At 43.2% G+C, this 16546-nt stretch overlaps 1 protein-coding gene across 1 annotated transcript; it reads right to left on the bottom strand.

Annotated features, from left to right (window-relative positions):
- Nucleotides 1-14747, bottom strand: DNAJC18 (DnaJ heat shock protein family (Hsp40) member C18). The gene is made up of 7 exons (XM_050905190.1): nucleotides 14710-14747; nucleotides 14360-14505; nucleotides 12995-13180; nucleotides 9698-9810; nucleotides 8234-8343; nucleotides 6014-6186; nucleotides 1-2289 (listed from the first exon to the last, which is right to left on the bottom strand). The coding sequence occupies exons 1-7, from the start codon at nucleotides 14745-14747 to the stop codon at nucleotides 2165-2167; spliced, it is 891 nt and encodes a 296-aa protein (XP_050761147.1). The 3' UTR covers nucleotides 1-2164.
- Between the last annotated feature and the right edge of the window lie 1799 nt (nucleotides 14748-16546).

The following is a 16546-nucleotide window of genomic DNA, read 5'->3' as shown; positions in this document are numbered from 1 at the left end:
TATATTCTACAAACTATTTAATATATAAAAAGCAACATTAAAAGAATTTTGCTTTTGGTACACACTCATGTTATGTGCTCAAAACTGGGAAACACCAGAATTCAGGCTGCCTGTCCTACTGCCAGCCACATTACCAATCTAGAATAATCAACATTTTTGCCCTTACAGACTCTCACACACTGAACATGTTTCACAACAACCCCCTCCAAATGCCTTTTTTACTGCCGCTCTTCCCATCCCGAGTGGCTGACAAACTCTGCTCAGCTTCCCCAAGGGCTCCCTCAAAGTTTCCCAACGGGAACAAACAGTAATAAGAAAATGCTATTTTAAGGAGTCATTATGCTGAGTTTTTTAAATTTTTTTTTAACACACCACCACTTCATAGCAGCAATATTGCTGTAGTTGCAATGGTCTCATCATAGACGGGATGTGTACGTCTCATCTGCAGAAGCACCAAGTCTCACACCCCAAGACAAACACCCCGCCCCTGGTGCAGACCACCAGAAGAGCTTCTCTTCCTTCGCCTGCTGCCCAACCTCCCGCCGCCGTAAGGGACGGGACAGGGACACCAAGGGGACCCTTTCTGGTACCGATGGTCCCAGTTCCCCGCTCTCAGTACCAGCCGTCTCGTGCACCGTGCCAACGGGACGCCCTCGGCGCACGGGCAGAGCACTAGTACGCGACTGCACCGTAACGCCCAGGCACGCGGAGACTCAAAGTCTAAGCTTTAAAGGCAATTTTAATTCCGGCATTTCTCAAAATTTTGAGCACTTTGCTTCCTAGGTTTAAGCCAAGGCCACCTGTGGCATCCTGTGCTACTCGTAGTGCGTTTTGGGAATGGGGGCAACAACGGAGACTTGTTCAGTTTTAATAGACATGTATTTCCATGTCAGAGAGGCGAGCGCTGCCTCTGCTGTGGCTACGCTGAGCCCACATATCGGGGAGGGAGGGCAGACGCCCGCACCTCCAGTGCCTGTACTGCTCGGAGATGTCCTTTGTAAGGACAGTTCCTTCCACGTGCGGTACGTGCCCGCCGCACCCCACCAGAGAAACTGGCTCAGGAGGTTAGTGATGCTCAGCTGGAGTAACACTGTTCTCTGCTGCTGAGGAGTATAACCCATCCTCAACCTGCCTTTAAATGCCTGGTTTCGTAAAGGAGGATCAAGAAAAAACAGGACACTACTACATGGATCTTTTTCTTTGCAATACTACTCTCTACAGTGAAACATTCATAACTGCTCAACAGAGTAAAAATATGCTACATCAAAACTGTACCAGAAAAAGCAGGACCCCTGTAACAGCTGGAGAAGAGTTTGCAGATAAAAATCAGAATTAAACAGCCAGCTTAAAAATATGCCACTGAAAACATATGAGAAAATAAATACAGTTGTCCTTTCTCTACAGTTTGGCAGACATCGGAATTGGCGCAATTCACAGACTTCCATCTTCTTCTTCGATGTTGCTGTTGGCATCTCGGCGTGCCGTCTCACCACGGAACAGAACGGGCACGGCATCTCGGCGTGCCGCCTCACCACGGAACAGAACGGGCACGGCCCTCCAGTCAGACAAGCACGGGGTTACGTCCCTTTGACAGCAGGGAGGGCTGGGAGCCTGCTCAAGTGCTCACCTGAAGCAGGTACGTGACTCTTCTGAATTAAGCATTGCATATTACACTCGAACAGGAAACGTGACGCCTTCCCTCTAAATTCTCATTACAAACCGCTGTAGAAGCAAGGACATCCACTTGGTATCAGTACGAGAAGGCTAGCGCACTTCATACTGAGAACTACGCTGTTCGGGCGATCGAGTGAATTGCAGGTCCATATAAAATACAGAAAGCCAAGACATTTGTCTGCTCTCCTGGGAAGCAGATACTGTTTGGATGGCAGACAAACTACCGATGAAGACAGGTTCCAAACTAACAGCGTTTCCCAGGGAATTAATTTACAAAGTGCCACTGGTCCTTGGAACCAAATACAGTGTACAGTATATATTACAGCAAACACTAGCTCTACAGCTTGTGTTTGCCCATCTCTGCACTATATGCAGAAGGACTCGAATATTCAGACTCTTTACAATAGACTCCTTCCCTTTTTATACAAAGGAAAATAAAAACATAACTTAAAACAGCAATAAATAAAACTACAGAACGTGTGTGTCCTGGTCAGCCCCCTTTGTGCATTCCAATCAGACTGGAGAGCTTCTCACAGTGCTCAAGTTTCAGTGATTCTGCTTTCTGTTTTAACCGCTCATCTCTGTATAGCTTGGCCAAATTTGACAAATCAGACTCTGAAAGACGAAAAAGATATGTATTAGGATGAAGCCGTGAGCCTACTTTAAATAACTGTTTCTCAGTGCTTTGTTATCCTTGTGGCACATTTTTTTTTAATTCGCCTTGTTTCAGTGAAACTGGGCATGTTAACAACTTTCTTTAAAGCGAGGCCATCAGGTTTAACCAGGCTAGCTACTTAAGAAAACACTGTTTTCGTAATTGCTTGAAAACTCAAATGGTTATAATAACCCTCTCTACCAGCACACTAGTAGGACAACTAAAACAAAAAAGAAGACTGATTATTACTGTCTACAAAGAAAACACAAACTGTAGAAGTATAGCTTAGAAGTCACGTAAGATTTAAAATTGTTAATGATCTAAAGAATAGGCGATTGCTTTAAAATCTATGTATATAGTTAAACTAACAGTGCATAAAAAGGGGCTAGTAGGATACCATTTGGTCTGCTACACAGCACCAGCCTTAGGAGATACCGCTATTTACATTTGAATTCGATCTCATCGTGCACTGATCCTTACTGAGGTATCACCAGGCACAGACCGGCCAAGGGGGGTTACTCTACACCTACCACCGGTATTTAAGTGACAAGCCAGAAGGAAAGAGAGCCTCGTGACTACTTTTCCTATCGCTTCCTTGGGGCTGTGTCAGCTGTCTGCAGCCTCATACGCTAAGCAGGAACTACAAGACATACACCCCTGCCCACGGAACTGAGAAACCCAATTCTTTTGGCAGATCCATTCTGCAAGGGCCCAGAGCACCCATCCAAATATATACTTTAAGGTATAGATAATTGTTTTTTTGATGTTGCACTTCTCAGAATTCAAACTCTGTCTGGCAAGAGGTTTGCCCAGAAAGCTTTATAAATTCTTTTAATTTTTTTTTTTTTTTTGGTATTGATTACAGGAAGGTGAACAGCTAGCTGAGGGACTTGTCTGAAAGGCCTCTGTGCCCTTTCATTAACAATACAATCTCGAATGTACTTTGCATATTTTTTCCCCGTCTTCTCAAAAGCAACGTAAAACTGAAATAATCCCATTGTTTAAATTATCTCCCCCCAGTAATTCAGAGAGGTTTCTTTTGCTGATTAGCTAAGGAAGTCTACACTTAATCCAACTGGGCAAAATTATTCACTGCAAATGCTTGCACTTTTGACAGCATTCATTCTGTCACGTCTGTTTCTTGTGTTCTTCAATCTTTTACATAGAGTTGTTCCTTTGAACTTTTTCTCTTCAAGGAAGTCCTAAAATACTGAATTGCAACTCCATATCCTTATTCTCTCTGTTTTCAGTTGCCTCTTTGTAATTTTCTACAACTCGGAGCTCTTTGCAGTCTTACTTTACAATTGTGCTATTGCAGCTGAACAATCTGCTGTAAAAACCTGGGATGTGCTTTTGGTATTAACTGTATCAAAGATTTCAGAAGACCAAAAACCACAGCATACGCAACTTTTACACGCTATTCTGCTGTGAAGGGAGGGACTCTGTCTAGTGCAGCAGCATAAAAGTGACTGGCTGAACAAGATACCGATATATCAGTTACTTTGGAAGTTTTCATTAAGGTAGTTGGACACCAGGTAACACTTTTCAAGTCATAAAGTCAAGAACTTTAAAAATCAATCTGTTCCTATCTAACTAATCTATGTCCATTTTGCTGGTGCTAAAGAGAAATGCACCTTCAGTAAACAAAACAAACTTACTATTGACATTCAACTGGAAAAAAAAAAAAGTTGACCACATGAAGTTAAACACTTAAACAAGAATTAATGGACCAAAGTTATGAAGCAACAGCTAAGAACTGTCTCGATATCTCCAGAGAACTTTTCCCCAGCACTCCATCTTGTATTCACAGTTTATTTTTACAAGCTTGGCTGTGCTAAAGTTAGCACAGTCTCAGCTGTGCTCATTACCTGCTCGCTGGCCTAGATGGTAATCATTCTGAAAACGTTTTTTTTTAATTACAGTGGTCTCCTCAGGCTGCTGCTAATTGTGGACGTTGTAAATATATTTGCAGATGTGTGACTAATAAAGTCTCTAAGTGTAAAAAAGCTCCAGAGGAGCACTGTTTTGCAGGCATTAGTTGGCATTCAATGCTAGATCATCTCCCCCTCTCTGACTACCAGTCACTCTTAGGCTTGCAAGCCCTGTTGCCCATTTTGGGGCATGGCACTCCTTAGCTCAAGGTCTACGTGAAAGAGACAATATGGCGACTTTCAGTTGTACAAGGTCAATTAAAAGGATTTTTCTGTAAGAAATAAATTCTATCCCTATAGCAAGCCTACGCATGAAGCCTACATTTATGGTTATTAACAGCCACATTATACCCAGAGGCTGCTACTGCCAGCCACAGATGCTCAGAGATCACAAGTCAAGCACACCAAAAACTAAGGGATTGTTTGGGATTTTTATGGTCTTATATTATGGATTCTTTTCTAACTCCAGAGCCTACATCTATATATTTCTCTTTAAAAGCAAGATCGGTAACTTTTATGTAAAATAAAACAAAACAGTCTCTGGATGAAAACAAAACAACCCTTCCCATCAAAAACCTGTAAGTAGTTTGGAGTCAGCAATGCTATTGTTACCTCTAGCACAGGATTAAACAAGTCTTGTTTAGACAAAGTGTATGCTTCCATAACGATGCAATTGGTCAAGAAACTGTAAACATGTGCAAAGTCAGTTTTTAGTACTGTGCTGAGAACTGTTTTACACGGAAAGCCCTACTAGCGTGTGAAAGCAGCTTCCCTGCTACTATTAAACATTTACACAGAAACAACTTCTTCCAGTTTCCTTTATGCACAGCAGTAGTTTGTGTTTACTCATTTGAAGGTGATGAGCTCTTTAGCTGAAAAAAATCAGTCACAACATCCCAACTTCAGCTAGTCCTTGTAATTTGATTTCTCTTATTTCGTACAGTTCCAAAAGAAGCAGGGCTCGGCTCTATTTTCAGTGAACTAGATTAGCAGTAATTACCAATACAATAGGGGGTTAAAATACATGCCTGTATAGCTGCCACTGATCGCCTTAGGACTGACGTGAGAATAATGATTTTGAATGCTCACATTTTTGTGTTCTCCCTTTCTGCATTCAATTCTTGTTTTTAAAAGACAATCTTGACTATGGTGAAAAACATGATCTCAAACTCATCTAAAGATAGAAAATGTAAATAAGCGCACAAAACAAGCACAGAAGCACGCTCTTTGAAAACTGATACCAGTAACACAGTCCACTGCAAGATTACCAAAAGCACCTGAATAGGCTATGGGCTCTCCTGATAAAGTTTTGAAGAAAAAGTTAGATAATCTTCTCGTGGAGCCAGTCGAAGCAAAAATGATTCTGCTCCAGCAAAGGAAACGTGGAACAGGTGAGGTCTCAAGATCTTTTCTAGCCCTAACAGTCTGTCAGAGCTAGACAAATGTGGTGGGTTATACCTTTAAAACATCATCACTAAGAGTTATTCAAGCATAAAAACTGAGCGGAAAAAAACGTCTCAGATGGTGAAATCTACTTTCCACTTGTCTCTCAGAATCACCTAAAATGAATTTTGACAGACTCTCAAGAATAACAAATTCAGGGTTGAGAGCAGATGTGAGAAATACCAGTGCAAGGTCTGAGATGTTATAAGCATCGGAAAATGAGGCTAAAAACAGCAGTGCTTTGTGAAGCGTAGCCATCATACAACTACTGATGGGTTGTAGGCACACACTTGTAACAAAAATAACTTACTTTGCTGTTTCTCCTTCCAGCAGCTGGTCTGAATATAGTCTATGTAATCTTTTTCAACCGTTTTCTCTAGCTCTTTAAGTTCTGCTCCTTGATAATTCTTTTCAAAGTTTTTATCAACATAGTAAGGCACCTGCAAGTTCTCTGTTTCTCTACTAATAACATGGCCTATGGACCTGTGAAAACATCATGAAGAAAACAGATCTTTTTAGCAGTTCAAATATAAAGAAATCAAGAGATGTTTCTCCATATTAGCATTTCCAGAGGACAGTACTTACAACAACTTCTTTACAGTTACTTTCTGCAGGACTACAGCTCCCTCAACCATCCAATAAGGAAATTACAAGTCTCAGGCACAGCAAGCTGGGCAGAACAAACAGAATTCACACCCCCTGCTAAAAACCACAGGAAAATATCTAATATTTGGAGATATCTACAAAGAACTGACTCCAAGCTGACACTGTTACTTCCAAATACTGTGTTTGTTCTCAAGAGCTCAGTCAAGACACTTCCAAAACGTAAGAGCAAATTTTATCTGTGAACGGAAGCTTCACACACTTTCTTCTGTTAGCTGGTAATTTCTGACAAGCTAGGTCCAGAAATCCAAGGGAACTGGTAACAAATGTAGAGATTATAGGAAAGGCATACGGCCGTAGTATTACTTAGGGCACAATGCAATTGGATCTGGATTTTCCTGATTTCTGGATCCTTTAGTAGAAATAAAGATTAGCAGGGGAGATTCTAGTTACACTTTCCTTTAGGGTTTTGTAATCATCAGTAAGTGAAGTGGGGCATGGAATATCCTGAAGAATATCCTGTAGGTAGAATTAGCCACTCTGACACAGCCGTTGGATTAAACTACACTCTTACACTGAATTTCCTTATTTGAGCAAAGATACCCAGGCATTTTTTTCAAATCACTGCCCAGAGAAAGAGGCAGGCAGCCAAAACACAAAGGTTACACTCTACTCAATGGAATCCAGTTTGCCCCTTCTATTTCCTGGACTCCTCTTTTCCATCTCTCTTGCTATGTATCAGAGGTGTAGGCTCTCTTTATATAAACAATTTCCTTTAATTTTTAGGCTGTTAGGTTTTTTTAAGGATATGATTTAGAAAAACAGCATAATTGTGTACCCAGCTCAGGCCTGACTATCTCAAATCAACAGGAGAAGGGGCGGTAGTGAAGAAAAGCAGGAGAGGTTAGCTGCTCTGGGGACAGTGTGGGAGGTTTCACGTGGGACTGGCAGATAGCAAAAACACTCTCTGAAAAAAAAACCCGCCCAAAAAACAACCACCCTCCTGTTCTTATGCTAGATCTACACACTGACATCTTGTGGTAAAAAATGATAAAGGGTGTTGGGCTACTGTGACAGCGGAGAGGAGATGGGCCTAAACTGAAGTAGTTTTACTCCTAGAAGGGAGCAAAGGGAGTGTTTGGAGCACTCTGCTACCGCTGTGTGCGGCAGGTTCTCCAAAACCTGCTGACTCCCACTCCTCTCGCAGTAAGAGCCAGTGAAGGTGACTGAACTGAGCTCTTTCCCACTAGAGAGCTTCCCTCCTCCCAACACTGGATGCTGAGAGGAGCAAGTGGGTTTTCCTCTGCCCCACAAACTCAGATTCCAGCAGGTCTGGTGGCGTTCCTTCCACTTCCAGAGCTGACCAGTTCAGTTTGCCCTCTGCAACCCTGGGGTCCTGCTTCTTTACAGATGTTAAACCAGGGCACTTCAAGGCTTTAATGATTCATGGAGATTGACAATTCTTCCCGTGGAATTCAGGCTCCAGAGCAGATTTGGATTTACACTGCGAACCGCAGGCTTCATTTTTTCATTGCTTTACGTGGGAACCTCAGCGGTGGTCCACAGATCCCTGGGGGCTGGGCGGACCAGAAGCTGATCAGCACTGTAGCTGAGCTACACCCACATTCCTGCTACTGTATTGCTGTGCAAAAACATTTCACACCAGTTGAGAAAGCTTTTTGGCTCAGGGCCTCTATTTGTTCAGCACACAGTACAATAAAGCTCACCATAGTTAACTTCACAGCGATAATGCTTAGGAGAACTCGTCAATAGAGACTGTCGGTATTTCCTTATTTACAAATTGATAACACTTTCTAGAAAGAGCAGGACAGAACACTAACATGCATTTTGCTATCAAATCCAACTTCCGTTTACCTCCTTATCGCAAACACTGAAGACCAGAAAAATGTGTTTTTAAATGACTTACGATTTGTAGAATAGGCTGTAGGGTGGGTTTGTGGCCATCAGTTGAGTTATAACTGACACTATTATAATAATGAAAACTGGCATCAACTGAATAAATGCAGAATATGAATTCTGAAAAGAACAACAATAATTAGTAGTCAAGAAAAGATATAGATGGAAAAGGATGCATCTGTTCACAGAAACCAGGCTATCTATCATAGACCAACAATGTATTAAATGTAAACTGAAAAGAAAAACAGTACTTTCGAATTTTGAGAGGGATGACATTTTAATTTCAAACTAACCTTTATTAATAATCTCAGAAAACTCTTTAAAGCCATTTTCTTTCAATTATATTTTCATGACATTTCATTCATCTACCGCTTCCTTCACAAGGCAATAGAAGCCCACAGCACTGTACCTGTCAGTGACCAGCTGACAATCCAAAGTGAAGGAACATGTTGCAATTCCCATTTGTGCCTACAGCTTCCCGTGCGTCTTCTGAAGTATGCTACATGCATTCTAAAAATCTCAATCTCTGTTCAAACACTGGATAAAATGGCTGAAAAGGGTTAAGAGACCATATGTAGTGTAACCTGGGACAGGATGCAAGCACTTTTTTTTTGTTTGAATGAATTTGGTAGAACAAAAGACCGGAAAAAATATCAAAGAGAAAACACAGATCTTTACTTCGGCTCTTCATTTTATTTCTAAGCTGGCTTCTAAAATGCCTTTTCTAATCAGGAGCAAAATATAATATGCAGCTATTTAGGCTTTGCCCTCTGCCCTGGGATAGCAACAAGGATAGCTGACGTAGCAGTAGGTGGGATTCATGTGCCCTAGCGTAGCTGTCTGTAGGCTGTATCAGGTTTTTTTCAGAGCCTGACTATAAGAGACTCACAGGGAAAAGTTCATCTTCCTTGGAGAACGATCTTGTTAGGTTAACCGACTGCCTCCGGACGAAGATTCTTCCAAGGCAGGTGGCATGTGTGTATGTGTGCTAGCAACAAATGACACCTTGTGTATCATCTGGAGGTTTCAGTTGGTAGAAATGTATCCCAGACCCATCCTGCCCCAGGGCTGGAAGAAGCCTGTGCAGCACCTGGGCAGAAGTTGTGTGCTAATTTACTGAAGGATTAAATACACCATGAGGACCAGCCAGTACTTCTGTATCTGTTATCAGTCCACATTTGGACTAATTGTTGTTGGACTACCAAACCATTAGAGCCTGCAAAAAGCAAGCACCAGGAAAACACTCTGTGACAGAAACTCCAGGACCTGTAATCCTATTAATACAATGTATTTTAAAGTAGTAATTAATAAAAGACAATCTAGTTACTTTTGAAAACGTCCATTTTGGCTGCAGCACTTGAGGATAAACACTGAGCATTTAAGCGTGGGAAAGTTTGTCCTGGCTTCAGATGTGTAAGTGGACCCCTCACCCTGGTGAAATATTTAAGCCCAAGAGATCCCTCCTCCTGGCTACCTGTGGCCTGTTTTCTTCCTCCTCTTGCTCCTGCGTCCATGCTCTTTCATTTCGGTGCCTCCGTGGATAATAGTGTGCATCTCTGGCTACATTTGAGAACATATGGATATTTCCTGTTAAAAGAAACCAAGAGAGAGTCATGATTTTCATCGAGTTGCTGGTACTCGCCTGTATTTCTCAGAGTTTCCAGTTGATTATCCAGGCTTATACTACACGGCCTGAATTACAGTTGTGAGACCTCAGATTAAAAAGCGCAAACACACCTCAGATTTAAACATCAAAATAATATGTCATTCCAAAAAGTGTACCAGAGAAATTGTGAAGTTTGCCCCAAGTCCATCTTAATTTAAATCAAACTGCAGAAACATGCTATAATTTTTATTATTGCATCTCATATTTTAATGTTGGTTTTGTCACACTCACTTGCAAGGCCGTAGCTTGTGTTGCATCCCCAGGCTCTAAGCAGGAAAATTAATTTGCTTCACCAGACTCAGGCCATGAATTATGGCTTCCCATAATTACTGAATATGGTCTTCTACACTCATTTCTACTTCCTCTTCCTTCAAGCTATTAATAGCTTCACTTAATGATTTTATAATAAGGAAAGAGATTTAAAAAATAGCTTTTTGAGTAAAAAAGGAGTACAATTCAGGATTTCCTTTCTTGCACACTGAATGTAGTTGATTTATTTTTTAAAATTCTAAAAGGAGGAAAGAATTGCATATGCTTTTTCAATTTGAAGCCTGAACTCTGAGTTTATCACCATATGAACATCTTAATAATAGCTGTGCTCTCCTCTTTTGAAATTCAGAACGTCTTTGTATTAGAGAACTGAAATTTATGGCCTTATCATGACAACAGAAACGCAAATCTATTTTTAAGCCCTGGGAAAGATGTCACACTATTTTATACTCTTATACTGTCCTTTCTCTGAATTTCCCAAAGAATTCTGCAAGAAACCTGGGCGGAAGTGACCTTTGCTATTGCGTCAAAACATCCGTTTCATTGCTTGTTCAAAGATTTTTCCAAGGGTCTAGGCACGTTTGCAGTCAGAGCTCCAACAGAGAGCCAAACAAGGCTGGCTTGAAGAAGGAAAGTTCCCTTCTTGAAAAAGAAAGTTTGTTTCTATCATTCAACACTGCTCAGACAATATTTTATCAAACTGTGAAAAAACAGAAGCAAGTGTGGGAAGAGAAGAATGGCGTTTGCAGGGTGCCTAGAAAAAAGTTTTCCCAAATTCTAAGTTTCTCAAAGAATTTCTGCCAGCAGTTTCTTTCCTTCCATGTGCATTTATTTTTTATGAGAAGGAAGTTCAACTTGTAGCCTCTACCCATTATAACTGCAACACTATGCCACATGGAGCGTCTCCTTTTAGACTTACGACATTTAACATTTTAACTTTTAAGATTTTTCCACTGAATATCCATAGAGGAAAAATGCGCGGTAAAAACAAAGCCACAAACCTGCCCACAAAAGCTATACAAATGAGTTTACCCTAACACCAACATTTCTTATTCAGATTTCCAGAAAGCCTGGTGATAGCAAGGTGTCACAAAACAAAAACCAGCACAACACTGCAGCTTAGCACAAACTTCAGCTCACGCACGCAAATCCTGCTTAATATTACGACACTCTGAAAAATGTTCTCTTTATACGAACTATTTGGACACCCTCTTAACCAGTAATTCTCTTGCTAAGTAGAAACTGTGTGGACTTTGCCTCTCTGGAAAACTACTGAACTGACGATTTTCCATAATTTAAAACTCACTTTTAGATTAGGAAAATGTACATAAATTTAGACTCAAACATTTTTTTGGTGAGGAAACTATTGTTCACTACCAACACCTATTACTATGAAATTATCTTTTCATTTTCTTATTCTTTGCCACTTCGATAAAGATTCCTATTTTACTTCTTCATGCCACTCTACCTGTTAAACCTGCCATGCCCAGTACCCAAATTCCTACTGCAGCTCCTCAATTTCTTGTCCTCAACTCCAAGCACCCCTGTCACCTGCAGCTACAAAGCGGTCACGTTCCACAAGGGCAATGTTTCACTGGTGGCCGAGGCAAAAGGCACACGCAGGTGCAATTTCTTGCAAAGTCAGAAATGGAAAACTTGCAAACTCAGCGTGGAATTATGCCACACTGAGTTCGGCTCACTTTGCACATCTACCGATTGAATTTTGAAAACAATTTGAGGTCCCTTGAGCTGCAAGATGCTACCACACAGACTAAGCTTATGGGGAGCTTATAAGTAATTACCTGTATCTGTGGCTTTAGGCTGTAGTAATTGGCGTGTACGTTGCTTTATACCACGCCTCGGAGGTGAAAAAGTTTACAAGAGTGCTAAAGCAATTCGTTAGATACTGCCACAGAAAGACCCTTGAGCTCACCATACCTTTCAGATATACTTTAAATCCAAACCTGTATTTCACTGATCTTGCAGTATCTTTCTATTTTTACTACAAACACAAAAGCCAAGGCTGGACTGAGACATGCACAGAGCTACTACAGGTACGAATCTACTGTTCTGTTACTGGATACTGCATATCCAGTAACAGCCAGCCTTTCCTGGCAGGCATCACTTCCAAGCTAAGAAGTTTTCATTTCTTTACAGCACACAAGCTGCTGCAAGCCAAATGAACTCCTATGTTTTCCTAGTTATAGGGGCACTGAGACCACAATGCCAGGAGCTGCTGCCATGCTGTACTAGAACGCAGTAATGTGCCTCAAGTACAACATCATCAGCAAAGATACCTCTGAGCCCTTCCCATTCACACTTTATTTTATCTCCCGTACCACTGCTGGCTTCAGACAATGGAGGGAATAAAAGCAACAACAAAAAGAAGGGTCTTCAGCTACAGCTGGTATTAAAATGTTGCCTACCCAAGAATCAAACAGCCTAACCCCTTGCCAGACTAAAATGTTCTTACCCCTAACTAGTACTGTCAGAAATTTTCAAGAGAGGCTGGAAGGTTAGAACTTGCCCTGGCAGCAACAGCCATTAACCCACTGGCAGCTCTCTCTTCTAGGAGCATTCCTGGACAGCAAGGCTGGGCTTTTGACAACATTTTTTGGGCAACAGAGTTGCTAAAATCTGAAGTTTAAATTGTGCATTAAGGGAGCTTTTCCAGGCATAAAAAGCTAGGAAGGGAGAAAAGAGTAAATCCAAAAAAGTTTTTGCTCTTTTCAGATGTGTAATCAACTCCCTGAGCAGTACCAAGAGAAGCTGAGCTTCCTTTATGCTCTAGTGTCAGTTCATTGCATTTCAAAACCACTGCAGACAGATACTGACCTGTAGGAAAGTGCCCACCAAAAAACACATTGAATATTTCTTCTGGTGTAATGTCTGCTTCAAATTCTGTGTAGTAATTATAGTGCCTGGCCTGGCCAGTGCTGACATGCTCTTGGTCACTTCCGAATTCATCGTATCGTAATCGTTTTTCAGGGTTGCTCAGAACTGCAAAAGCATTGCCTATTGCTGGAGAGTGAATTAAAAGAAGTGTTACACAGACATATCACGCAGTATTTCCAGATCTCAGACTTTTATAAGAAGAGTAGCAAAAAAGCCCAAACAGGCATAGAAAATCTGTGCTTGACCAAAGACTGAGTTACTTTTGAAAGAACTGCCTTTGTAAAGTAAGTGTTACAACACTGGCATTACCTGTGATGGAACCTATTTCCTGCTATCACTGATAGCGGGAGAAAGACAAAATTGTTAAAGTATATGGAGAGAGTTGAAGTATTTATAAAACTGAGGTGAGAGAGTCCACTTCAGTCAAGAGACTGAGAATGTAACCTTTTATCAGATCAAACTAAGCACTGATATAGAAGTGCATCTCCATATACCATATACAGTTAATACAAAGTTAATACCTGCAGAGACTAACTAAAATGCAGAACCATATTCCAAGTTTTTCTGTCGGCAGAGATGCTTGTGAAGCTGTACAGCATATCTATTTCACACTTTACGTCAAACCACCCAGAAGTATTTATTTGGTTCATCTTCTTCCTTGATCTTTGACAGAACACGGCTGTAAACAAGTTCATAGAGAAATACAACCCTAACACAAAAAAATAAAGGAAAGCCCTTCAAAAACTCCTTATTCTAATAGACTATGAATGAGTACCTGTCCTTGCACTGCCTTACAGTGCTGTTGCAGACAGCTGCAACACAGCACGGAAAAGGCAAAAGATGTAAGAGTTTAGATGCTAACATCGTTGATACAGGTTTAGATTGCAACATTACTGAAAAGTCCAGACACAGAATATTGGACTCAAATTTCATATGCTTACACATATATACATATAGATTTATTTATGACACATAGCAGTTATTGATTACACAACACCACACTCTCCTGCATGGCCAGTATTATTTCCAAGCATTGTTCTGAACCTTTAGCAGTATCTAGGAATGAGATTTGGGATACGTTTCCTTTTGCTTCTAATGGGAATCTGTATTCTGAAGATTAAAAGGCAAATCTTGCTGACCAGCTGCGGGATTTTGTGGAGATGCGCGTATCTGCCTATAAAAACGGCAAGCTATATGGGCCTGTATGATGCCTTTATATAAGGGGCAGAACTGTAAGTCTGAGGCAGTCTGTCCTCGTTTTCATCTTGCTTTACGACTTCGAAACCGGGCCAGCCCCCACCTTACCTTTAAAAGCTTCCGTCGCTCCGGGAGCGCGGTTCTTGTCAGGGTGAAATTTCAGGGCCAGTTTGCGGTAGGCTTTCTTCAGGTCCTCCTCGCTGGCGTCCCTCCCCACCCCCAGAATTTCATAGTAGTTCCGACACCGCTTTATCCTGGAAGCGCACACAACGTTATCTTCACCGGCCTCTCCCCCCAGACGCCGCCGCAGGCCCCCACCAGAGACCCATCGCCCCCCGCCGCCTGTCACCGAGCCGCGGCCACCCCCCCCGAGCCGGCCCTCGCTGCTCCCTCAGGCGCTCCTCTCCCCCAGCCCCGGCCCCGGCCCCGGCCCCGCGGAGCCCCCGCGCCGCGCTCACCGCCGCACGCCGTCCAGCTGCTCCGCCGTGTAGGTCATGGCGGCCGCGGCGGGCCCCGGGGCAGCCCGCCCGCCCCCCGCGCCCCTCACAGCCCGCCGCCCCGGCCCGGCCGCGCCGCCATGTTGTGCGCGGAGGCGGCGGCCGCGCGGGGGCCTCTGGGTACGGGAGTCCCCAGTCCCCCCCGCCGGCGGCGCGCGGACTACAGTACCCAGGGGGCACCGCGCGAGGGCGGGGCTTAAAGGGGGGTCGTGCGACTGTAGTGGGTGCCTTGTGACGTCGTACCGACGCTCGGTGACGTCATAGGCAGCTTCCTGAGGGGAGCGGGTGCCGGGGAGGCAGCAGGAGCACCGCGGGTTGCCCTCAGAGCTGTGGTGGTGGCTCACGTGAGCCAAGCCTCAGCCGCTCGCCTCCCTATCGCAGCATGTCCCAGGGCAAACTGGGGTGAGGTCAGTGCTGTGACTAGGACGATAGCTTCAGGGAGTGACATCACTGTGTCGGTGCTGAAGGCTCCTTCCTGGCAGCACTGCCGCGTTGGCAGAGCTGTGGGAGATGGTCTTGAGTCGTCGTGTTGAGCCTGGAAGGGGCCTGGAGAAACACCTGCTCCGCACCTTCTGACTGAGCTTTGGCTGGAAGCCCCTCAGTGGCTTGTCCTGCAACTCCTTCCAGCTGCATTCATCCATTGCTAATGCTGCTGCTTGTTTCCCCTCATCCCACCTGCCAATTAAAGCTGGGCTAACGAGCTGTGGGAGCGGAGTCATGGTGTGAGGGAGTTGGTATCTTCCACCAGTGTGCTTCATAGGAGCACAGCAGCTTGGAGAAGACCTCTCCTTTCACGTGAGCGGCAGCGACTGGAAGTTGGGCGTTACATCACTTCTATTGTTTATTTTTTATTCAGGCTTTCTTTTCAACGAGGTCAAAGTTGGAACTTTGCTTCTGGATGTGGATCAGTTTTAAAGTGGAGCGGGTTTGGGTTATTTGTCAATACCCTCAAGAGTCTGGGAAGAAGGAGCTCAAAGGAAGGAAAATTAAGCATGGGATCATCTTTCAGAGGTCGGTGTGGAGGGGAGATTAGTTAAAGCTTGACCATTACTGAAGTGTTTGATATTACAGGTGCTTACCAGCTGCCTTTGCGCTGTCCTGCTGGGACCAAAACCATACCTACGAGGCTCCACGCACCGAGTCACAGGTCTCTGGGATCTGGAGCTGTCTGGATCCCCCTAGCTGGGAATCACCTGGGACCTTGTGCTTAAGCAAACTCACCAGTCTGGTGGAGGCTGGGTGAGTGGAGTGATGTTGTTTTACTTTTCAGGAATTTTACCAGAAAAGCTTCATTTATTAAATAATACCGTATCAAACTACCTGGTGCGTATGTTAAAGATAGAAAGTGTGTTGGATCTTAGCAGGAGTTGTGAAAACATTGCATTTATTTTGCTGAACACTTCATTGCCAGCTGCAAAGCACAGCTTCCTCCAGCACCGCACGTTCCAGTAAACATCTCTTATCCATCGTATAAAATTAAATCAGGCTAAATTACTACGTTTCATCAAACTGTGCAGGGGAATGTGTGCAGCGATACCTATTTTGAGTGCTTGGCTAGATCTTTTTTTCCTTAACTTCACAGTTTACCTTCAGGGTTGATGGATGTTGATGCTCATGTTAGGAGAAGGCAGTATCTCAGCGTACTGCTGCCAGGTAGACGAGGTGCTCTGGAGGTCTGTGTTGACTGTGGAGCTGGTGAAGCTTGCAAGCAGGAGCCGTGGTGAAGATGGGCAGAGGCAAAGGTAGTTGCAGGGTTAGTGCTTTAGTACATTGTGCTGCTGAATAAGGCAGCTGAGAC

The sequence above is a fragment of the Gymnogyps californianus genome, chromosome 14, assembly GCF_018139145.2.
Source record: "Gymnogyps californianus isolate 813 chromosome 14, ASM1813914v2, whole genome shotgun sequence".
NCBI lineage: Eukaryota > Metazoa > Chordata > Aves > Accipitriformes > Cathartidae > Gymnogyps > Gymnogyps californianus.
This window is presented reverse-complemented; position numbering and strand designations above follow the sequence as displayed.